This window comes from Ochotona curzoniae, unplaced genomic scaffold (genome assembly GCF_017591425.1).
Source record: "Ochotona curzoniae isolate NIBS_2020 unplaced genomic scaffold, NIBS_Ocur_1.0 scaffold_2587, whole genome shotgun sequence".
NCBI classification, from domain to species: Eukaryota; Metazoa; Chordata; class Mammalia; order Lagomorpha; family Ochotonidae; genus Ochotona; species Ochotona curzoniae.
The window spans coordinates 15,738,465-15,762,675 of NW_024467096.1; the positions used below are offsets into that span (position 1 = coordinate 15,738,465).

A 24,211-nucleotide genomic window follows, 5' to 3' on the forward strand; every position below is an offset into this window, starting at 1 on the left:
GCCAGGAGCCTCTTCTGGGTCTCCCACGCGGGTGCAGGTTCCCAAAGCTTTTGGGCCGTCCTCGACTGCTTTCCCAGGCCACAGGCAGGGAGCTGGAAGGGAAGCGGGGCTGCCGGGATTAGAACCGGCGCCCATATGGGATCCCGGGCGTGCTAGGCGAGGACCTTTAACCACTTGCGCCACCGCGCCGGGCCCGTATCAATTCTTTTAAAAAAGATTTAGTAGACTTCACCAGTGACACCAGCTGGCCATTGGTCGTCTTTGCTGGAAGGATTTGTTTTTTGTTTTGTTTTGTTTCTAGTTACCAATTTAATTTCTTTACTAGTTACTGGCCTTTCAGACTTTCTGTGATTCAGTCTTGGCAGGTTGTCTAGTTCTAACATTTAATTTTCTTTTGATTTCTTCTTTGACCTGTAGGCTTTTGAAAGTATTTTACTTCGTTTTTCAAACATTTGGGAACTCTTCCAGAAATCTAATCCATGTGCACTTGAAAAGAATATGCATTCCACTTTGGCTTTTGCTCTTGCTCTGAAATCTAGGCTATCATGGCATACCTCTTCCATCCTATTCCTTTTAGCCTATTTGCGTCATCGTATTTATGGTGTATTTCTTTCGGCAGCCTGTGGTTGAGTCCTACTCATTTATCTAATCTTACAATCTGTATCCCTTGTAAATATTTGAGGATATTGCTGTACCATCAGCCGTTCTTCCTTGGCCTAAACGTTGCTTTATCACTATTTGGCTAATACTGTTCCTAAATCCTTCACTGTTATTATCAAACTCCTCTGTGCTTGCTGTGATATAAGGGGATCTTACATTGCAAAGGGCACTCAGAGTTGCCCTCAGCAAGAACTGCTGACCATTAATTACAGCTTCGGTTCATCAGTGTTACCTCACAGATGTTTAACATACCTCTCTAATTCCTCACCATTTTCTTAAAATTTTGTACCATTTTCCTCATTTTCCTTACTCTAATTATATTTTTATCTTGGCTCACTACTGACTCTTTTGATCTCCAGGAAAATATCAAGGGTGCTTAGCATAAAGTCTATTAATTGTTTATCTGAAAATGTCTATTTGATCTCAGTTCTCCCAATTCTAATTGAATTATTTTGAATGTGGGTCAAATGAAACTAGATTACAACTAAAAGGAAAGTGAAACATTTGCTTTTCCCCCCAGGTAAAAATGTCTCCATCATATCACCCACCCAGAGGGGATCCTGCCGCTAAGAAGGTGAGTGAGTTTTGAAGGCAAAGCGCAATGCCTTCTTGTCTGTGTTTATTTTCCCCTGGGAACACTTTTCTCAAAATGACAATGATTTTTAATCATCTTAATTCCATCAAAGCAGCTTTGCTATTGGGTACTTGAATTACATGTTGCCAGGGACTCCATGGCTCTTTCAGAGAAGGCAGGCAGGGCTTGGGATGGGCATTGGTCTCTTGGCAACTGAGGACCCTCTATGTTCCAGAGGCCCCTACTATGCGCCTGGTATGGGGTCCTGGTGTCATGGAGTAGAAGCAGATGAAAGATACTCCAGCAGGAAAGCCTTGTCGTTTTTCTTAATCATGGGTCATCCCTGCAGATTGCTGTGCCTGAGATGTGAACATTTCAGTAGATTTGGCCTGTAATTTGGTGGGTGCTGGTAGTCTGTGAAGAGTGGGGCCCAGCTGGGGCTCAGGTCAGAGCTGGTGGGTTCCTTCCCCTGCTGCTGCAGTGTGGGTGAGGCACAGTAAGCAGAAGGTCGTTTGCACTGTGCTTTCTTTTGCTATGTCTCTTTCTCTGATAGTTGAAATGCTTCCTCTCTTTGCCCTTCTTTAAAAAGTTACTTCAGCCAGCACCCATGGCAGCCAAGAACTGTAGAAGAGAAATAACAGCTTGCTGGCTGTGTTGACCAACAGTGGCTTTTAGCTTTGAAGCAGTGTGCCAAAAATGGGTTCCTTTTCACTGCCTGAGAATCCTCTGAAAGTCTTTCAAAAGAAGAAAGAATAGAAAGAAAACATGTTGTCTGAAAAGCCCTGTGGCGCACTGCGCCTGGTCTCTTTTTACCCTTGTGAAGGCAGCAAGGACAGATGCTGCTGACACAGGCGGTGACTGCTGTCCTCCGAGCTGTCACTCTGGGAGGGAAGGAGCTAGAGTCAGGGAGGGGGAGGGGAATGCGTCGGGGTGGCGCTCAATCCAGAGGGTGAGTGTTTTTGGTTGAAATTTTCCATTAATAGCCCTCTGCCTGCCTGTGCATGTGTCTAGGCACAGGCAGTGAGTCTCACAGTCAGGATGTGCACATCCCACACCAAAGTGCCTGGCCATGAGCCCCAGTGCTGACTCCTGCCGACTCGGCCTCTTGCTGGCACACGTGGCGAGGCTCGGGTGACTATTCCTGCCACCCGTGTGAGAGACCTGCAGTGAGCTCCTGGCTCCTAGTTTCAGCCTCAGCCCAGTCATGGCTCATTCAGGTCGCTGGGAAGTGAACGTGGATAGGAACTCTGTCTCTCATCTCTACCACCCCTTTCTCTCTCTCTCTCTCTCTCTCAGAAAGGAAGTAAGTTAGTTAGGCTCTTTATAAGTTGATTTTAAATTCCGAGGTAGAAGTTGTGGAATAGAGGCTTAAGTATCTGCTTGGGATGCCCACGTTTCCTATGAGAACCGTGGTTGGAGTCCCGGCTGCTCTGCTTCTGGATGGCAGCAGGAGATGACTCAGCACTTGGGCCATGCTACCCACATGGGAGAGCCAGAACTCCTGCCTGGACTCCTTCCTTTGGCCCAGTGCAGCTCTGGCAGTTGGAGACATTTGGGGAATGAGCCAGTGGATAAAAGATCAATCCAAATCTCTCTCGCTCTCCCCCCCCCACCTCTTTCAAATTGATGAAAATAAGTAAATAAACATTTTTTAAAGTGCTATGAATACAACCAAATTTACTTCCAAAAAGTTACTCATTTATCTGAGTGACCTTGAATAAAATAGTCTTTTCCCACTTACACAAAGGGGTGATGCTTCCTCTCTCAGTTGTCCTGTAGATTAAATGAAAGCTCGCCAAGCACCCAAGTCTGTATTTGGTGCATAGTAAGGATTCCAGCTGCCATTAACCCAGGTTTCCTGACTCTGAAGCCCCGTCCCTCACTTCATCTTGTTACTTTGATATCGTTGACTAAAACCACGCACAAGTCTTTATACACAGTAATTAGCTAATCCATGGACTACAGATGAAGAATACAGTCTCTGAGCTCAGGGAGCTCAGCATTTAGTGAGAAAGGCCAACAGGTAACCTGGTGGTCACTGTTCAGCTGGACGTATGCTGCGTGTGAGAGCCCTTGGAGATGCGGCATTTGGAAATGACTGAGCTTGGTTCGTGTGCTATTAGTCTGGTGAAAGTCCCATCAGGGGCCTCTGCCAAACAGTGAGTTACTCTCCTACACTCTGTTAGCAGGTTAAAGTGGAAACAAAATCTGTGACACAATTACATTTGCTAAATAATTATCAATCTCAGAAATAAGCATTATCTCACAATAAGCTCCTGGTTTGCGCTGCTCTAGCAACGCTGAGTTTCATCAAGATCATGGTGAAGCTCAATACGTAATTATTATTTTATTAGCCGTGTGTGTGTGTGTGTGTGTGTGTGCGCGCGCGCACGCATACACTGGTATGAAGAGTCCTCACAAAGTTCATGGAAAATTGCATATTATGGAAGTTATACACTGATTTCACATTGTTGTGTCAAAAAACTTACCTTTTCATTTTGTTTTTTCATGAACTTTTGAAGCTCCCCTCCCCATCCCTTCGTGTTCTCATTGGTGAGTTGCAGTCTCCCTTCCCAAAGTGGTCCTGACAATGGAAGAAGCAGTCATTTCTGGTGAACAGTGACTCCCAAGTGACACGTGTGAGGAGGACAAAGGAAGCAGCCATGTTCTTGATATAGGCAGCATCTCGTGGGCCAACAGCTAAGAGATATGTGTGATGACTTGGCTGACAGCATTGGTCCTGCCAGGAACTTGATTTCTGAGCAAACAGGAGCATGTTCTTTAGGGCTCTGCTAGCTTGTGTGTCCTGTAGAAGTCACTTCTTAGGGTGTCACTGTTCCACTCTGCAGTTGCACCTCAGAGTGTGGCACCTTGCACAGGTGCCTATTATCACAGGCATATTGCATTTGAGAAACTGTTTACAAAAGCTCTTGGGTAAATATTTTTTAAAATCAGCTATTTAAATTTATTTGGAAAGCAGAAAAATTGATAGGAGACAGAAATCTCCCATCTGCTTATTAATTTCCCCAAAAACCTTCAACAGCCAAGACTTAACCAGGCTGAATCCAGGAAGCAGGATCCCACATGGGTTGCAGGAGCCCATCTACTTGAGCTTTTCTGGGTCTGCACTGGTTAGAACCTTTCATCCAGTGCAGAGCTGATATTTATTGTGGGATGTGGGTACCCCAAATGGTGCCTTAACATCTGCACCAAACCCTCATCATTAGAAATATGTATTGTATAAATGTATGCAGTATATAAACTTTGTGTTTAAGATTTATGTAATGAGCTCTACCAGATAAATAGCATGGTTACAAGATACTTAGTTTCCTGAACCTTTGCTGTGTTTGATCATAGATGGATCAGGGAACATTGCCCTCAGATAAATCCTGATATAAAAGCTCTGCTATAGTGAATGCTGTGAAATAAATCCAATTTGAGGAGTTTAGAGTTTATTAAAAGCAGCATCAAAACCACTTGGCTGGAATACATCTCTCCTTGACTACTAAGGAAACACCTGCTAGCAATTCTTTCAACAACCTTGCCTCTGTTACAGTCATAACCTCCAAAGGTGTTTTTATTTTATCTCTGGGTCAGTGGTGTGTGTGCAGGAGTGTGAGCTGTCTGGCGCCCTGTTAGAGACTTCTGTGAGACTGAGGGATCTTCTGAGGTACCCATCGCTGAGCCTGCCCTCAGGGAACTCCTTCCAGTGAGGGACAAGGCCCTAGAAGGAGAGAGGGAAAGCCCTCCAGGCTCCTCTGGTCACATCCATTCTCCAGCCAACATTGCTGCTGCAGGTTTGCAGGGGCACAGGTCAGTGAAATACAGTCTGTGCTTTTAGCACACTCACAGGGTCAGGGTGGCCAAACGAGTGGGTTTAACAACCAGGGCTCCCAGGAACCGGGGAACCTTTTCCTAGGGAGTCTTATTTAAAGAAGGCTGATTTGTTGGTGGTTTGGGAAGTCAGATTTCTGTAGCCCAGGTGCCAGTCTTGCCACTCAAGTCAGGAATGTAGAAAACTAGGCTTGCTTATGAATTTTTGTTTTGTTTTGTTTTGCTTTTTTGAATTGAAAGTTCTTTTAACAAGAAGAAAAAAAAAAGCCTCTCTAAGCCCTGTTTCCATAACAACTGGCTGCAGTGTGTCAGCTGGCTGGTCCCAAGAAGGGCTGGCTGATGGTTTCCCAGAAGCCAAGGGAAGCCAGAACTGGAGACAGCGCTGAGACAGAAGATGCCGCACTTGCCAGCCCTCCTTCAGTTATTTAGCTTCAACTGGAAGTAAAGATTCCTTCCCTTTATGCCTTTCACCCTCAGCTCTTTCCTGTAAAGTTCCATATCCTCATCAACAGCAAGTGACCACCCTTGGTGATATAGGTGCTTCCTTCCTCAGCACATTTGAGCAGGGACTTGTCCAAATGTGATCTCGGGGCCATCGCCGGTCATACTCAGGGACTCAAAGGCCACACTTTCTGTTTTCATGTGGGGCAGGGTGAGCGTTTCAGGATGCAGGCACCTGCTTGTGCTGATCGTGGACAAGCTGTGGTGTCATGGCCTTCAGATATCTGGAGGGCAGTGATATGGATGGCATTGATTGGAAGGAAGCCTAGTGTTGTTAATAGTGCAAATGGCAGAATTGGCCCTGTGGACAGATGCTGTATAACTTTAACTGTTGACTTCATGGAACCAGCTGTCTTGTATAAAGGAAAGCCTTTATTGATAAAAATGATTGCAACAGGGAGAATGCTCCAACCATCTACTTTACAAGTATCCAAAAGACCAAACAGAAAGGAAATTTCATTCAGGGGGATAAATCAAACTAGAAAAACATATACAGAGAAGCAGGTGGAGGGATTTGACACCAGAAGGGCTGTGCCATCTTGGGTGTGCCTGCCTTCAACCTGGGTGACAGTGCTGTTGGCCGGTCTCTCTTTCTACTTCCCCTCGACCTTGCTGTTAAAACACCACTGTGGCTTGCTGATTGCTAACAGTGCTCCAGGACATACATTGTTTCAGGATGTAATTTAGTCAGTTTATTCTCCTTCAAAGTAATAGATGCTGAACCTCACAAGAGCCCCTGGCAGTGGTGTTTTCCTGGGTTGTTGACCGGTGAACAGCCAAAGGCCAGCTTGTGTCTTTCTTAAATCCATGATCTCCCCAGTGGCCTTTTGCCTCAGCCTCCGCTTGTTCTTAAGAACATGCTTAAGCTTGCATTTCTCCATGCTCAGCCTTGAAAGTAGTCAGTTCTTTAGGAAGAGATCAGGAAACATTTTGTTTCAGAGCCTGCTTTTCTCCTATGGAAGATCTTCCAGAGCTAGGCTAGGAACCATGTTGGCTCCTCTTTGAATGCCACCCCTACTCTGGCAGCTGGACACTGTTGGAAGTGGGGCAGCAGCAATGTCTCCTGGTGTGAAGCCTTCACCTGACAAGCCAGGGTAAGGGTAGTCAGGGGGCCAGCATTTCTCGTGCACAGGCCCCCCGCTAAGATGAAGCTGTCATTCATCGGTGAGCAGAGTCTGCCAGCTGGAGAAAGTGCCTGCTGCCTCAGCTGGAACTCAGGCTCAATGAAGTGAAGCGGAAGGCAGGATGTATCCTGCTCCAGCAGGAAGGAGAGCCTCTCCTGGGGTCTCAGCAGAGAGGGAGCCTGCTGCTGCTGCTGCTGCCTAAAGCAGTCTGAGTCCTGAATTGGTCTGGTGGGGGTGGAGCCCTGGAGCTCATCCCATCAGTTGTTTCATTCCTTGGTCTCCATCTCAGGCAGCCGTGGAGCTAGCTACCAGATGTGCTTTTTTCCCTCTTCTTGTGACGCCTGTTCACAAGCAGCTGAGATTGCTTACTTACATCAAGGCTGTATGGATCCCTCGCCTGGGCCCACATGTGAGACTGTTTCTGTGTTAACGTGGCTCTCCACACCATCGTCAGGCCCTGCCTCTATAAATGTGAGCTCCTTCATGAAGACAAGCAATATGAATGTGCCTACCATTTACCTGGGATCTGAGCCCCTGTAGTTGAGACAGTTGGTCAAATGATAAGTGGGTCTGTCCCCTCAAGCCACATTTCCTTTTTTTTTTTTTTTTAAGATTTATTTATTTATTGGAAAGTCAGATTACAGAGTGGAGGAGAGACAGAGGAAGATCTTCCATCCGATAATTCACTCCCCAAGTGAGCGCAACGGCCGATGCTATGCCAATCTGGAGCCAGGAGCCAGGAACTTCTGCCGGGTCTCCCACGCAAATGCAGGGTCCCAAAGCTTTGGTCCGTCCTTGACTGCTTTCCCAGGCCACAAGCAGGGAGCTGGATGGGAAGAGGAGCTGCTGGGATTAGAACCAGCGCCCATATGGGATCCCGGGCGCGTTCAAGGTGAGGACTTTAGCCGCTAGACCATGCCGCCAGGCCCAAGTCACAATAATGGCAGCTTGTTCTTTTTGATGAATGTGACACAACAACTCAGCCTGTTATCATGCATTAACACAACTCAGAAGTTCATTCTTAATCACACTGCTGAATTACCACATATTTGGAAAGGTCATGGAATCCAAACAGCTGAGCTTTGCCATGTGAGCTGCCCTAATGGGTGTATGTGTTCAGGTGGCGGATCTGCAGTTACTGCAGAATATAGCTCTGTCGGGCTCACTGTCCCAAGTCAGTTATCATGCTGGCCCTGAAAGCACACACTCCTTTACGGCACAGTTCCCTGGCTGTTTTCTGGCAGCAGCAAGAAAATGCTGCCTAAAGGAAGAGGGAAGGAAGAAGAGATGAAGATGAAATGTGAGGTGTTTAATGCAGTCTGTTTCCATCTGACACCAGTGTTCCCCATGAGACCTGTTTGTCTTGTTATTTTCATTGAATGTCCTAGGGATATTCTAGTTGTGATTTACACTCATTCTCCTATAATGACATAAAGAAGTTTCAGCTTCCTGGTTTTGTGAGTGGAAAATCTAACAGTTCAGTATTCAGACACAGCTATGGCCACTTGCTACTACAGTGGACCAGTTCGAAACTTTCTCTGGCAGCTTGCTGAATAAGAAATGATTTTGCAGTGTTTGGAAGAAAATCACTGAATTCTGAACACCTCTCCTGTCATTTCTCTTCTAACTCTCGCTGGCCTTTATCAGCAGTGCCAGCTGTCTCCACCCTGCAGGAATACTGTCATTCCCAGGCCTGTGGGCATCTCTGCTCTTGTGCAGGTCTCCCCGTTGGCATACCTGTCCTGCCTTCTGGAGCTCCAAGGGTCTCTGCTTCCAGTCCTCAGAAAGCACCAATGGCTCCCTGTTGTTAACAAAGCAAAGTCTGGACAGTTAAAGGATGACACTCAAGGCTTTACATGCTTTCACAGCCCATGATTCATTATCTCCTCTTCCTTTTCCTTCCTTCTAAGGGGATTCCTCACTCTTTCCCATACATAACCAATCCTGAAGGACGAATCTGCTATTCAACATTATTCAGTGAGTCTTTCGTATCAGATACCATATTTGTCATTTATTTTAAGATTTATGTATTTAGTTGAAAGGCATAGTCAAAGAGAGACAGAGAGATCTTCCATCCACTGGTTCACTCCTCAAGTGGCTCCATGAGCCAGTCCTGGACCAAGCCAAAGGCAGGGTCTTGGAACCCCATCTGAGTCTCCAAGGTGCATTCAGGGACCGAAGCACTGGGGCCATCTTCAGCTGCTTTCTCAGGTGCATTAACAGGGAGCTGAGTGGAACGTAGAGCAACTCAAGCTTGACCCAGACACATAGGGTATGCCGTCATCACAGTTGGAGGCTTAATCACTAAGCCAGAAAATCTGTCCTTGTACGTGTCAGCTCTATGGTTTCCAACTACTTATATTTGTCCTCCATCTCAATGGACTATTTTTCTTTTTCCAATTTCTTTGCTAAAAATTTAGATCACTGCTTCACTCTCTATCTTCCTGTAATGGATTTTTAATTTAGTTCTCTTACAAAGAGCATAACCTGTTAGACACCAGTCTTTGGAAAGTCACAGAGATGACCTGTGACCAAGCAGAGTCTCTTTGAGCACTTGGAAAGCAAATGTAATCTGAAATTATTTTATGTCATTCCTGTGTCAGTCAGGCAGTAGTTGAGTCTGGAGCTGAATGGTTTTCTTGTCTGATTATCTTATGAACTAGAGGGAGAGAAGAGGGTGGTTAGAGAAAGAGTCTTAGACATTGCCAGCTGGGATTGTTGATCTGTCCATCTCCTTCCTTATGTATTCTGACATGGTTGTTAGGTACATTACCACTTATCGCTGCACCTACCTGCCATGTCATCTCTTTAATCATTGTGAGGTGTTCCGCTCAGTATCTTGTGAGACCCCTTGTATCAAAGTCTGTTATCTCTTCATGGAACCTCTCAAACTTTCTCATGCCTAGTATATTCATTATATGGTTGCTGCTGAACTTACGATGTGGTTACTTCCTGATAAACCCATGGAAACCCAAGCTGCAAGTATCTTAAGATGAAAATCCATTTAATAACCTGAGCTTCTGAATGTAACAGCTTAACAGTACAGCATACCACAGAGCATCAGTTGTGCAGCGTTTTGACCATGTGCCTGCTGCTCACTTGCCCCTGGCCAGCATCGCAGGAGAATGTTGTGATATGTCCCACTAACCCAGGAAAAGTCAAAACTCAAATTCAAAGCAAATTCTGCTGAATTTACTGAGTTTTAACTTAGCTTTCTATTTTGTCTTTGTATATGGAATACACTTAAGAAAACAGCCTACAATTGTGTCTTACTGGTTTTTAAATTTTTATTTACCTGAAAAGCAGGCCAAGAGAGGCAGTGTCCATCTACTGGTTTACTCCCTAATTACCAGCCCTAGCTCCCACATAGACCTAAAGTTAGGAGCCTGGAATTCAGCCAGCTCCCACATCACTCACTCACTTGATCCATTACTGCTGCCTTCTAAGGGTCTGCATTAGTAAGAAGCTGGAACTGGGAGGAGACCCAGGCATCACACCCAGGTACTGTAATACACAGTACAAATGTCTTAACCTCTAGGCCACATGTCTGCCATGTGCTTTGCTCTATCAACAAGGTCTTAGAACCTTTGCCTTTGGCCTGGAGACTTTAAACTATTTAAATATAAATAATTACACCTATGTCTTCTTTGTTTCTTTGGAGAATTATTTTAATATTATTTACTTACTTAATTTACTAGTGAGACAGAGTTTGCATATACTTGTTCACCCCCTCAAATACCTGTAAAGGCTGGAGCAGAGCCAGGTTGAAGCTGAGAATTCCCCCCTGGTGGCAGGGTCCTGACTGCCTGAACATCATCTGCTGCCTCTCGGGGTTCAGTTTCAAGAAGCTGGGGGTAAGAGCAGAGTTGGACCTCAAGCCCAGGCCCTCCTGTATGTGACACTTGTGTGTCCCAACCAGTGTCAACTGCTGGGCCAACTGCCCACCCTAAATAAACTTATTTTGATTCTTCTCTCTCTCTCTCTCTCTCTTTTGATTCTTCTCTCTCTCTCTCTCTTTCTCTCTCTCTCTCTGTCTCTCTCTCTCTCCTTTTTAAAGCTTTTTGCTTTTTTCTTTTTTTTTAGTAGTAGCTCTGGGAATTACAGATGCATCTTTATCACAATCTAATTCAACTTAATAATTTACTACTTTACAAGCATTAAGACACCTTGTAGTGCTGTAGTTTTGCTCACTATCTTCTCATCTCTGACTTCTGTTTCATAGTGTCCATCTCTCTGCTGGAGTTGCCCTGTGTGTTCATTCACTAGGTACATTCACTTAAATAATCATATTAAAGTAGCAGCCTTGGCGTTCTTGGCTGCAAACTCTGGTATGTCTGCTGTATCAGAGGCTGTCTCTGCCAATTTTTCCTGATTATGGGTCACAAATTCCTGCTCCACACCCAGGAACTTTGGGTTGTAAGCTGCATGTGGTAGATGCTTTGCATCTTCTCATTTCACTTTATTCTCTGCCTTTTACCTCCCAACAGCCAAGTCACACAGAGAAGAAAGATTCAGTAATCTTTCCTTCAGACAACAAAAATCTCTCAAATAAATGTGATGCAGCCACATGCATCACTGTTCTTTTGCCAACCGTTTGTAGTTACATATATTGTAACATTGACTGTATTGAGTTTTGTTGATCTGGTGGCTGAACCTGCTTTATCAGCTGATCCAATACTTACCTTGTTATCCAATTATCATAGGTGGGTCCTTCTGGCTAGGACAGGCAGGCAGGAGGAATCCAGGGAATGCAAATGCCTCAGCAGTCGTGGCTGGTAGAAAACCATGCAGGATACACCTCTTGGAACACCGTTGTGTCGTTATTGGAACCCACAGCGGCATCCAGCAAGACTGACTTTCATTTTCAGTAGGCAGCAGCCCATCAAATACTCACAGGGTGGCAAGTCTTTTTTTTTTTTTTTTAAGTAATCTTTACATAGTTGATTAGGTTGCAAAGAATCAAGGGCTAGAGGAAAGTGGGTAAGACAGTTGTTTCCACATTCTCTTTTCTTCATGTATCTGGGGAAAGGGAGGAGATAAAGGGAGAAGCCACACCCAGCCTCCCAACCATCCCAGGGTCCTCAATGTGGGGCATGCTCCAAGGACATTTTTCAAGTGGTTTTGATAATTTCAACTGGTCTGAATTGCTGCTGATCTCACCCTGGAAACACAATGAAATCTTTCCAGAATCCAGTGATTTACATAGTCCACCTTAGAGTCTCTGCCTAGATTTTTCACTGCCAATACTTGGCTGTAGTTGATCAGTTTATTCTGTCCTCCATTCTCCATTATGGTATGAAGTGTCCTCTGCAGGTTCTAATGTAATGTCATATCCTCCTTGTACAACTGGCTATGCTGTCCACTGTTTTGTCTAAGCCACCTGGGAGGCCCAGTTCTGCCATAAGCACTCCATGGTTGGTCCATGGAACCTGCAGTTCTCTCCATGGTTGGAGTTGAGTCCAGTGGTTCAGCTGGGAGAGAATCTCCAAAGAAATCTCATCTGAGATGACCCCAGACCGGATTCTTATGTGTGTTTGCCAACACAGGGTCCAACACAGTCTGTTGCCCAGATCAATCTATGTACACACTGGAAGTTGCAGTTGCTGAGTCACTTCTGTCTCCAGACCTGTCTTCTATGCAAACTAATAGGTGTTGCAGCCCAGCCTGGTCCCACCCACCACACACGTGCCCACCAGTGGGAGTTGCAGCCTAGTTGGGGCGACCCTCCATAACCCCCACCACTAACACCCGCTGCACTGGTTCCCATGCTTGTCAATATGTATAGCAAACTGTTCCTGTCTGTCCCACACTGGGCATTGAAGCCTAATTCAACCCAACCAGCTCCACTATCCAGTCCACACTCCTGCCGGTGGGTGCCACCATCTGTCTAGCCATGCCTGCCCCAGTCCTGGTTCTTATGCTCACCAGTCAGAGTGGCAACCCAAGAGGGAGGTGTCCACAGTTTCCCCAATGGACCCACTTCCACTTCCAAATCTTGTACTTTCCAGGTGCTTCTGCAGTTTAACTTGTCAGAATCTGCCAGCTGATGCTGCAGCAAAGCCCAACCAACCCACATCCACTTTGGCTTATGCATGCACCAGTAGGAACAGTCAACCCAGCTAGGCTTTCCCCTGATCCAGCTCACATAAGGCCAACAGGTATTGTAGCCCTGTCTGACCTTGTCTACTCCCCAGTCCCAGCTTTCAAACTCACCAGTGGGAGTAGGGATCTATTAGGGGAGCCCCAGGCAATCCCCCCAGTGTGTTTACTCCCTACCCACCACCACCCTCCAGCATCTAACATGTGCTGGTTGGGTGCTGCAGCCCAATCTGATATGGCCTGCCTCACCTCAGCATTTGCCAGTGGGTATTGTAGCCTGGCAGGGCTCAGCCTGCTCCCATTTCCAGCTCACACTAATGGGGGCTATAGTCTAGCCCTGCCCAGCCCAGACAGCTCCCAGTCCTGGCCCTAATCTAAACTGGCTGATATTGCAGCCTGACCCACACACCATTCTGGCTCTGCGATTTGCCAGCAGGTGATATGAACTGGCTCAACCTGGCTCGCCCAAGACCTGAGCCAAATGTATGCCCATGGGTACCATTACTTGGCCTGGTCTGGGTTGCTCCCTGTCTTGGTTCCTGCACTTAGCTACAGAGACTGTGTCCCAGCAGAGAAATTGCCAACCTCCTCCATTAGAACCTCTGCCAGTGCCAGATCTTGTGCACACCAGTGGGTCTTACTCCACCTTCCATCCTAGCCGGAACAGTGGCCTTTCCTCACCAGACCTTATCCTTTCTGGTTCTTACCGTTGGGTGCTACTGCCCAGCTATGCCTGGTCCAACCCAGATACAGCTCACATGTGTCTCCGCAGGGACAGAGTCCTAGCAAAGCCCATCCTACACCCATCCTGGTTCTTACACGTTCCAGTGGGTGTTGGAGTCTAGCCCAGCCTTGCATACTCATGTCCCAGACCCAGTCCATATCCATGCCTAGGGAGACTGCAGGCATGTCCAGACCAAACCACAGTCCCCACTCTGGCCCTCAAATTCACCAGTAGGTACCATAGCCCAGCCAGGGCATCCCTTTAGCTCCCCAACTAGGCCTATTCCCAGGCATAGATCTTGCAGTGATAATGGTTGTTCTGATCCAGCTTGGCATAGCTGTCTTGGCCTTTGCTTTTGGATACTACAGCATGACCTGACCTGGCCAGCCCCCAGTCCCAACTCTCGCTGTTAGATGCTACAACCTGGATATGTGCAGTCTGCTCGCATCCCTAGCTCTTGCACAGTGACAGGTGTGGTAGCCTAGTCCAGGATGATCTGTACTCTAGCCTAGTTTCTGCCCTTGCCAGTTGGCTAAGGTCTGCTCAGCCCTGCCCAGTCCGCCCCCTTCCAAAATCAGCCCACACACGTGCTGATGGATAGAGCTGCCTTACCCAGCCTGCCCAACACCCAGGCCTGGACCTTGCGCTTACCAGCAGGAGCAATGACACAATGGGAAAGTTTCTCAGGTTCCCCTCCTTGGCTCACTCCCATACCCAGATCTCATACATGCCAGCAAGTACCAGGCCCCTCACCCAGTACAGCCTGCTTCTTCTGTTCCAGACTTAGTATGAGCTGGTGGATGATGCAACCCGGCCTGCCCCACACCCTGTTTGAGAATACCCATGTTGGTACTGCAGCCTGTACCTGCTCAGCCTGCTCCCAGCCCAGTATCTTGAGTGTTGGCAGATTCCATAGTCATGCCTAGCTCAGCTCCTCACCACCCCAACTCTTAAGCTAACCAGCAAAACTTGTATTTCCACAGGTTTAGGCCCACATATCCCCCACACAATCTACCCCTAGACCTGATTCTCTTGCATGTTGGTTGGTGTCATGGCCCAACATGATGTGAATTGAATTGTCTACTGTCCCAACACTTGCTGTCAGGTTCTAGGATCCAGCCCTGCCAGACAGGCCCCCAGGCCTAGCTGTCGTGTGGGCTGGTGTGTGGTGGTCAGCAGTATTCCATGCTAACAAGCCCAGCTCAGAACTCCCATATGGACTAGAGCATTGATCTGACCCATAAAGGTCCTCTGGTTTCTCCCCTTTAAACTACCCAGTCTCAGTTCTCTCACTTACCTGCAAGTACAGTGAGCTTGTCATTGGGAATTCTTCTGGAGTCATTCCTCACCTATACTTACAGTGGCTTTTTCCAGGGATGTCCCTCAGCATTAATTCTTCACCTGGGCATGAATCCATAGGTCATCGCTTTCCCTCGCATGTGTGATCCTCCAGTCTTCCTGCAAATCCTCAATCCCAGGCTGCTGGAGCACACTGCTGGATGGCCCAAGGGTTGCCCCAGCCCAGAGGTACCCCTGCCACCACCAGCTGGGCAGGGGCAAAACGACCCCTTAGCAGGGCTTCTAAGGCTGCCCTCAACTCCTGCGGATCACACAGAATCCAGGTGGCCCCAGGTCGGCCCAGCCCAAAGAGGGTGACAAGTGTTAATGAGTGTGAAGAGATTCCTTTCCCTGTTTTGACTTTATGTTAATATGGCCAAGCACTGAACCAGTGGTCAAAGAGAAGGTTCTGATTTGCAATAGAAGACACCACTGCTGGGAATGTAAATTAGTGCTGCTATTATGAGAGACAGTAGAGATCTCCCAGTTAAGTGCAGGATCCCAAGGCCTTGGGCCATCCTGGATTGCTTTCCCAGGCCGCAAGCAGGGAACTGAATGGGAAGTGGAACAACTAGGACATGAACCAGTATCCATATGTGATCCTGGCATTTGTGGGCAGTGGGTTAGTCAGTTGAACATCATGCCATCCTGTGGTCAGCCCTTTCTAACATAACACTTCATGTCCAGAAAATGAGTCGGTTTTAATGAATTCGACCAAGGAGCTGCATTAGCTAACAATTCAAACTTGTTTCTGCAGTTGTCTCATGAGTTGTATTGTGTTTATTGTTTTATGTTTGTTTTTTTAAACGAGTTCTCTTGTTTTTTAAGCATAGGAGATCATTAGCTTTGGACATCACTGATTCTCCCTGGGTTACTGCTGCTCAGAGCAGGCAGGGTGCATAGCAACCAAACATGTACAAGCATGTGGGTCTCATAACTCAAAACCAGTTCAGTCATTTCATTCTGCAAGAGAGAAATCAAACAAGAAGGGCCAACCATGTTCATGTAAAGCCATGGTGCTTACTTACTCAGCGCTCAGTCTAAAGCCAGGAACCAGGAACTCCTTCCAGGTCTCCCACGTAGGTGCAGGGTCCCAAGGCTTTGGGCTGTCCTCGACTCCCCTTATGGCCACAAGCAGGGAGCTGGATGGGATGCTAGGCTGCCGGAATTAGAACTGGCACCCATTTAGGATCCTGGTGTGTTCAAAGTGAGGACTTAAGTCACTAGGCTACAGCACTGGGTCCCCTGCAGTGGTCTTGAAGCAGAGTGCCCATAGCTGCCATCCCCACGCTTGTTCTCCTGGGCCTTGTACCTTATGTAGCATTCTGGAGCTAAAGAAGACAGTCATGACGGATTCGCCAAGACCTTCCTTGCTTCGGGGACATGGCTCGGGGAGAAAAGGAAATCTCAGAGCTGCTGGTGGGAATGTAAAGTAGTGCTGCCATTATGGGAGACAGTAGAGAGGCTTATCAGAATTCCAAAAATGGCTCAGCATGAGATCTAGCAGTACCTACACTGCTGAGTGTGTATGCAAAGGAGTGGCACAAGGATGTTGAACCCACATCTGCCCTCAACGTTTGTGCTGCTCACAATAACCAAGCTCAAGATCAACCTGGTGTCCTACACTGACAGGCGCACAAAGAAAGAAAATGTGGTCTCATATACATATAGCAATGCTCTGTAGCCATCCTGAAAGAATGAAATGCTGTCGTTTGTAGCAGCGTGGATGAAACTAGCTGGCACAATGTTAAGTGAAATAAAACAGGCATAGAATGACAAACACCACATGTTCCCACTCATGGGAGCTAAAGTTGAAAATAGAATAGTGTGGTGCCCAGGTCCTGGGGAGGCTCTGGGGGAGGGAGAGATAAAGGAAGGGCAGTTAATGAATAGGAGAGCAGATGGGTAGGTGGGACTGCTAATGCCGTGCAGCACAGCGGGATAACTGGTTAAAGACAGTTTAATTATTTCAAAATTGCTAATAGAGCAGATTTTTAATGTTCCCAACCAAAGAAAGGAGATATGATTGAGGTGGTGTGAATGGCAGTTAGCCTGACCTGACCATCCCACACTGTGTGTGTGCAGTGGAATGCCATGCTACAAACCGTGAGTACGTATGTGTACTCTGTGCCAATTAGAAATGCATATATGTTTTTAAAAAAATGAAAGTTTTTAAATGTAAAGGGAATGTTCCAGAATAACTCATAAGTTAAAAACAACATGTGGCTTAGGCTTATTGAGCTCTGGCAAGTAGTAACTGTCTGCCGAGCTTCTTCCTGACAGTCTGAGTCCCGGGAGGCGTGCGCATCGCCATAAGTGGACTGCCCCGTTCAGGTGGCTCTGGGTGCATTGTACCACAACCCAGGGACCTTAGTTTCTTCAATAAAATGTCCTGTCTCTGAGTGGCCAGCATGTGGCTCGCAAGCAGAAGCTCAGTCTCTCCCTGTCCCAGCCCACCATGAGCCCATCACTGTGCTCTTTCTTCTTAGCAGGGATACCAGGGCCTAGGTGTTTGTGGCTGTTGTGCCCTGTGTCTTTCACAGTCTGTGTCACCAGCCTCCCCCCACGCTGGTCACCCAGGAGCAGCGGTCTGAGCTCCACAGAAGACCTTGGTCTGAGGGTATCTACTACGTTTCCCTCCTGCAACCTGCTTTTTCTACTATCTAATAGCTGTGATCAACAGTTTCCAGCACTGGGAGCTGAGGGTATTAGCTGGGTCGGGTTTGGCATGAGAGCCAGCTGTGTTGTGGGTGGGATGCCTGCAGCAGGGAAAGGAGTGTGACTTGCTCTTGGCCCTGAGCCAGCACTTCCTTTTAGGCCAAGGTCTGAGTGGAGAGACCCTCTGTTTTGAAACAGTTTGGATGGTAACAGAAGTCTGACTGAAGTCTGTAGTAGATACCAGGAAAGATAAGAAAGTGAGACCAAACAGGCCAGCATGGCCTGTGGCATGGCAGGGTCAGTGCCACTGGTGACTGCTGCTGATGTCCCATGTGGGCATCCAGATAAGTCCTGCTTGCTCTGCGTCTGATGCTGCTTCCTGCTGATGTATCTGGGAAGGTGTTGGGAAAATGGCCCAAGTACTTTGGCCCCTGCTTCCTCATGGGAAACCCGGATGGAGTTGCGATCTTCTAGCTTCAGCCTGGCCCTTGCCGTTGTCACTATTTGGGGAATGAACCAGTGAATAGAAGACGTGTGTGTGTGTTTCTGTGTCTCCCCCTGTAACCTGCCTTTCAAATAAAAAATAACCCCATCTCCACCACCAAAAAAGCAAAGCAAAGCAAAGCCCAGGGCAACAGTTGAGCCAAGTGGGTGATGGTTCTTGTTCCATTCCTGCTCCCCTGTCGTCACCAGCAGAGCATTGTGTCCTGTGTCTTCCTATAAACCGCATTTGACCTTTTGTGTGCACATGATTAGATTTTTAGAGAAGAAGGTTTTTGTGGAAAACACCCATGCAGCCCACAGGCAGAGAGCATGGCCTTTTGGGAGTTTGGATGGTGACATCTTCAGGAATGGTTCTGAGAAGGCTGTTGCCAGTGCCCCCTGTGGCTGGGAGGCCCGGCTTTGTTGTCTTCCTTCCGGCGGATATGATCAGAGCTCCCACGCGCTGCGTCTGGGTCACTGAGCTTTGAAATGTGCTGGTGCACGGTGCCAGCCCCATGTCCCCAGCCCCCAGGCTCTGGAAGGTCGTCAGGACCTCGTTTTCCACCGGACTTACTCTACTGCTGCGTGCTACAAGGTCATTCCTAGGACCGTCACTGTTTCTTCCTCTTACATTGGGCTGCGGTTTAATTTTTGGCTCTTATCACTGAACTTCATTACGCGGGAAGAAGGAAATTTGCTGTAGCAGATAGCATCAAATGCTGCTTCCCTTCTCGCAATTGGAAACTCGCATCTAATCAATTCTGTGCTGCGAGTGACACGGGCCGGGCACGCGGAGGTGGTTGCACCGTTTGCAGCTTTGCAGTACTGAGATGCTGGTGGATTGTGTTGCTTCCACTTTAATCCTGTGCTTGACAGTGTCTTGGCAGATCAGTCTCCGCTTTCTGAGTCCAGGGGCTGCTGTTTCTCTCCAGGTTTGTCATGAGTCTTGGGGACAGGACCTATCATAGGTGGCCTCAGTAATCATTACTGGTTGACTTGGAATTTTCGGGCCCTAAATGTGCATGGTCCCCTGGTGCCTGTGTCTTCCCTGGCCAGGAGACTGTGGCCCAGCGTGACACTCTGCTGGAATGAAGGTGAGAAGATCCTTGGAACCTGCTTGGGTCAGACAGGCAGTGGTGACAACAGGGCTTTATTTTCCAATGTCTTTTCTGCTGGAGCCTTAATTTAGCAGTGTCAGTTAACTCACTCATAGGCTTCACTGCCAGTCATTGGACATCAGAGGCTTCAGACCCATTCTGTGCATCTCATTCTCACTCTGGTTTTGCAGAATAGAGAATGACTGTATACTTTACCCAAGGGCGACTCAGCTGGTTGTGGCCGGGCTCGGGCTTGAACTCAGGTCTCAGGGTGGGGAGATGGGTGCTGCCTCATGTTCTTACTGCATTCAGAGGGCTTACAAAGGCCCCAGTGACCAAGAAGGAGGAAAGAATCTGATTGCTTGCCACCCTTGGCACTCTCTCATTCATGGAATGACCAGATAGTAATTCCATGGGAATTCCGGGCCAGGCTGTGTGCTGGTCCTAGCCCTGGGATGACTCCAAGCCAGGCTTGTGCTGGGCTCCTGCCCTGGGGACTGTTGGTTTCTCGGACTCTTATTTCTCTGCAGCATCCTCCGTCCCTTGCCTTTCGCCCCTGTTCCTGCCGGTGCTGCCCGGGCCCTGTCCCAGGAGGCTTCCATGCTGCCTGTCCCCATAGTCACATTAGGACGAGTCTGGATGACCCCAGGGAGATGGGCTCAGCATGCAGCGGTACCTGAGGTCTTCCCAGGTCTGCAGTTAAGAGCACAGAATGAGAAGGAACAGTCCCGGACACCTGCTGCACACCATGCACACACCTCCCTCTTTCATCCTTCCGCTACCCTACACAGCGCGGCTCTTGTCCTTACTGCCATGTTACAGAAAAGAGGAAAGGAGAACAATCCATCCCGGTGACAACGGGCAGCTTGCTAATGGTCACATTGCTGCAGCTGTCAAGGCGAGGGTTTGGGCTCAGACAGCTGGGCTCCAGAGCGCAGGCTGTCGTCACCAGCCCCTGCAGCTCACGCATGCTGCCCGCCTGGCAGGCCTGGGTCGCACCTGACAGTGGGCTCTGCCCTGGGGCCACGAAGGGCAGTTCAGCAAAGCCTTTGGACCACACATCCACCGGCTGGGTGGATTTTACTGCCTTCTTAAAAGGCTTGGTACTTAAATGGTTACTTATGTTTTCTGACATTTCAAAAATGACTCTTTTTCCCCAAAAGCAGATTAAATAATATGAAATTGTTATTTTTGCAGAGATGTAAGATAGCTATGCCCAAGATAACAGAGAATTTGTTTCACAAGTACAAGTTCTTGAAAAATAGGAAGACAAATGTTAGTAATCTCACACAAAGCCAGGGGAGCCATTTGCTGCCTGCTGCTACCCCTGCCATGGACATTTGAAAATAAACCAGACTGTGGGATTGTCTGGCAAACATTTGTTGTTTTGTGGATGCACAACCCTGGGAACTCAAGGATAAATGAGATCCAGGTCCAATTCTCCAGGGGCTCTCTTGACAATGAGGAAGATAAAGCCAGTGCCTTGGTGTAACAGGTGAAACCACTGCCCGTTCTGCCAGCATGACATATGGGCACTAGTTCAAGACCTGGCTGCTCCTCTTCCAATCCAGCTCCCTACCCTTGCACCCGGGAAAGCACCAGAGACTGGCCCAGTCATTTGGGCCCCTGCAGCCACCATGGAGACCTGGAAGAACCTCCTGGCTCCTGGGTTTGGCCTGGCCCAACCCGTCATTGTGGTCATTTGAGTGTGAACCAGTGGATGGAAAATATCTGTCTCCATCTCTCTCTCTCAAGTAAGTAAGTAAATCTTTTGAGAAGAAGGAAAGAAGAGAGAAAATGGAAAGGAGGCATAAGTCCTTCTAGTCCAGTGAGTGGATGGGCATGGGCATGCCTGGGTCATGTAGGGGCTAGGAAGGGACAAGCTGGCCCTCCACAGGACTCGGGACTCAGCAAATGCAGGCTGGAGAGGGAACCCACTTGGGTATCTTCATTATGTGTGAGAATAGAATGGGATCCCCATGTGCTGGCATTTCAGGGATGTCTTGGTGGTTTGTCTTGATCATCTCAAGGGAATATTTCAGGCAAGGCCTGCCTGGGCAAAGTGCAATGTGGGAGTATCCTACCTCATTAACGTTCAGATTCTGCTTATTCATGCTGGAGAAGCTGAAATCTGGGAGGCAGGGGATTAGTTCCTCAGAAGTCTGTGAAACATTAAACTTCCCTTGTCTTACATTTGCACACCACAGCCTGTTGGAGTAGGGACTGCAGAAATAGCCTACTAAATGATAGAACAAAGTCCTACTTCCTGGGCACGGGGTGATGGGACAGGGTGAGTGGACATGTCGGGAGCCAGAAAGGGCCCACCAAGGGATCTTTCCCCTCCCCTCACTCTGTGCACCCACAGAGCCAAGCAGGGGACAGAAATGCCCTCTGGAGGGATACTCAGGCACCCCCTGACTGCCTTCCTCCTAGGACGACTTGGTCTGATTCCAGGGACTGAGGGCAGCGAGCATCTGCAGGTGGCTTGGGCTTAGTCTCCATGTGTTGTCTGCAGAGCCATAGGAGCCGCCTGCCAAGGCTGTGGCTCTCTCTCCTGCAGTGGCTTCACTTCAGAGGGTTCCAGGGCAGCCCCAGCTCTCATGCTGAGGTCAGTTTTGGCTGTCCAGGACAGTGACTTGAACTGGAAGGAAGAAAATGTCACCTTCAGTTACGTTACACACATGACACAACACGTGTTTCAGCTTCTGAAGGATGTCATTGTTGGAAACCCCTTCTCAACCTCTCCAAGAGGAAAAGGAGAGAGGGGCTGCCCTGCCTCTGCAGTTCACACAGCCCTGTTGATGCCCTTGGTGAAGTTGTACTAGACCCACAATTGAGTAAGAGTCAAGGTGAACCCCACAGCAGGGACACTGTTGCCCTGCTAAGATTGCCAGGATACGTGTGAGCTCAGTGAGGGCTGAAAACAAGGTACCTGATGAAGAGAGCTTGGAAAACTCCAGTGCTGATTATAGTTGGGGTCGTGCAGCTGAATCCCCAAGCCTGTGCGTGCCCTCTCCCCATTTGGACGGCATAGGACTAGCGCAGCCCACAGCCCCGCAGGGCCCTTCTTGTGGGCGCATCTGAGCCCTGCTTCTGCACATGCAGATGAACATGCACATTCTCAGGACCGCCCAGGAGGAATATGAAAAATAGGGGCTCAGAACCCCCTATAAGTCCGCCCCTGTGATTCCTAGGGGAGATGGGAAAGTCCGGGCAGCACTACTGGGGAGACATGTGGTTTTCTGCCTTGGTGAGCAAACTCCAACCCAGGGCTCCTCTGCCCGCACCCAGAATAGACTCCTGACCTGGGGGAATTTCCCCGAGCTGGGCAGCACGCTTCTATTTTTAACATCTCCATTCATGAGATGCTATAACCTTTGACTCTTTTTTAGACTTGATTTGGCTCCCAAAATATATCTCATGCGATGAAATAAGTGGGGAAATCTAGACTATAAAAAGCTGTAAGTCAGGGCTGACCTTGTTGCGTAATGGGTTAGGCTGCCTCCTGCAGTGCCAGCATCCCATATTCACTCCAGTTCAAGTCCCAGCTGTTCCACTTCTAATCTAGCTCCCTGCTTATTGTCTGGGAAAGCAGTAGAGGACAGCCCAAGTCCTTGGGTTCCTGCATGCTGATGGAGACCTGGATGAGGCTGCTGGCTCCCGGATACAACTTGATCCAGCCCCAGCCGTTGCAGCCGTTTGGAAAGTGAATTAGCAGGTGGCAAGTCTCTCTGTTTCTTCCATTTACCCTTCTCCACTTGTTGCAGTCATTCTGCCTTTCAAGCGAATAAAGTAAATCTTAAACAAACAAACAAACAAACAAAAATGGGCCTGGCACGGTACCGTAGTAGCTAAAGCCCTTGCCTTACACATGCCAGGATCCCATGTCCCACTTCCCATCCAGCTCCCCCTGCTTGTGGCCTGGGAAAGCAGTTGAGGACAGTCCAGAGCCTTGGGACCCTGCACCCACATGAGGGTTACAGAAGAGGCTCTGGGCTCCTGGCTTCAGATGGGCGCAGCTCTGACCATTGTGGTCACTTGGAGAGTGAGTCAATGGACAGAAGATTTTCCTCACTGTCTCTCATTTTCTGTGTATCAGACTTTGAAATTTAAAAAAAGATAAATCTTAAAAAATAAAAAAGCATGCTTATGGGAAATAGTATAACATACTGGGCCCTGCGCCATCTCTGCTTGTTCACACTGTCACCTTGCACATCTGGACATGGGTATGGGCTCTCCTCACACCTCTGGTGGCACGCTCCCTCACTAAGGCATCTTGTCCAACACAGTGACTGCGTGTGCTGCTGGGCTCTCCAGTCTCGCCACAAGGTTCCTGACACAGGACAGAGACACACATTAGGAGCCCCCTGCGTAGACATCACAGCACTTCTGAATGTGCCATGTAGCCAAGGCTGGCTGTAAATTGTAATCAGGAAGACGGGCACCTGATGAGCACTGCCTGGTGCCAGCCAGGGTGTTAGTCAGGTGGCCTTTCCAGCCGCCATGCAGGCAGGCCTTGTCCACTCTCCCAGGTGAGGCTCAGAGAAGGGAGGTGACTTTGCCAGGTCTCCTAGCAGGTCCGGAGCAGAGCCTGGGACTCCACAGCTCCAGGACCCCCTGTCATCTCCCTGGGCAGGGGTTGGTCATACCCCTGAAGGGGAGGCCCACTGTATTGATGTGTTCTGCCCTGGTATAGAGTGTTCTCAGAGTACCCCAACTCTTCCGAAGCAGCAGCATCTCATCCAGGCCCCCTCGGTGCCTGGCAGCCTGCTGAGACAGGTTAGTGGTGTGTTTTATTGGACAGTGCATCTCACACGACCATCACCAAAGGGGGTACTTCTGCTGTCTGTAGGGCTCCAAGGCCCCATGGGCCACGTGCTCTGCATAGATTGGCTGAGAGGTCTAAGGGAGCTGACCCCAAGGCACCCTGGGCTCAGGGATCACAGCCAGATCACCCTGGTGACAGCACCCAGCAAGGCTAGAGGGATGGACCCCCTGGTGGTCAGCGTGGAGTAAGCTCACTCCCTGGTGCCGGTGGTGTAAAGGAGGCTCCGGGGTCAGCTTCAGTGTCTGTGTGGGACCAGCTCAGAGCGTGCACACAGACCCAGCCACATCCTGA

General features: G+C 48.5%; 1 protein-coding gene across 5 annotated transcripts in view; it reads left to right on the plus strand.

Annotated features, from left to right (window-relative positions):
* The window catches only part of VPS8 (VPS8 subunit of CORVET complex), a 239,556-nt gene that overhangs the window by 211,808 nt on the left and 3,537 nt on the right, over positions 1 to 24,211 (plus strand). For all 5 annotated transcript variants that reach the window (XM_041002876.1, XM_041002875.1, XM_041002877.1 and 2 more), the window contains one exon: positions 1,181 to 1,234. In XM_041002876.1, the coding sequence (XP_040858810.1) occupies positions 1,181 to 1,234 (54 nt within the window). The remainder of the gene's footprint in view (positions 1 to 1,180; positions 1,235 to 24,211) is intronic.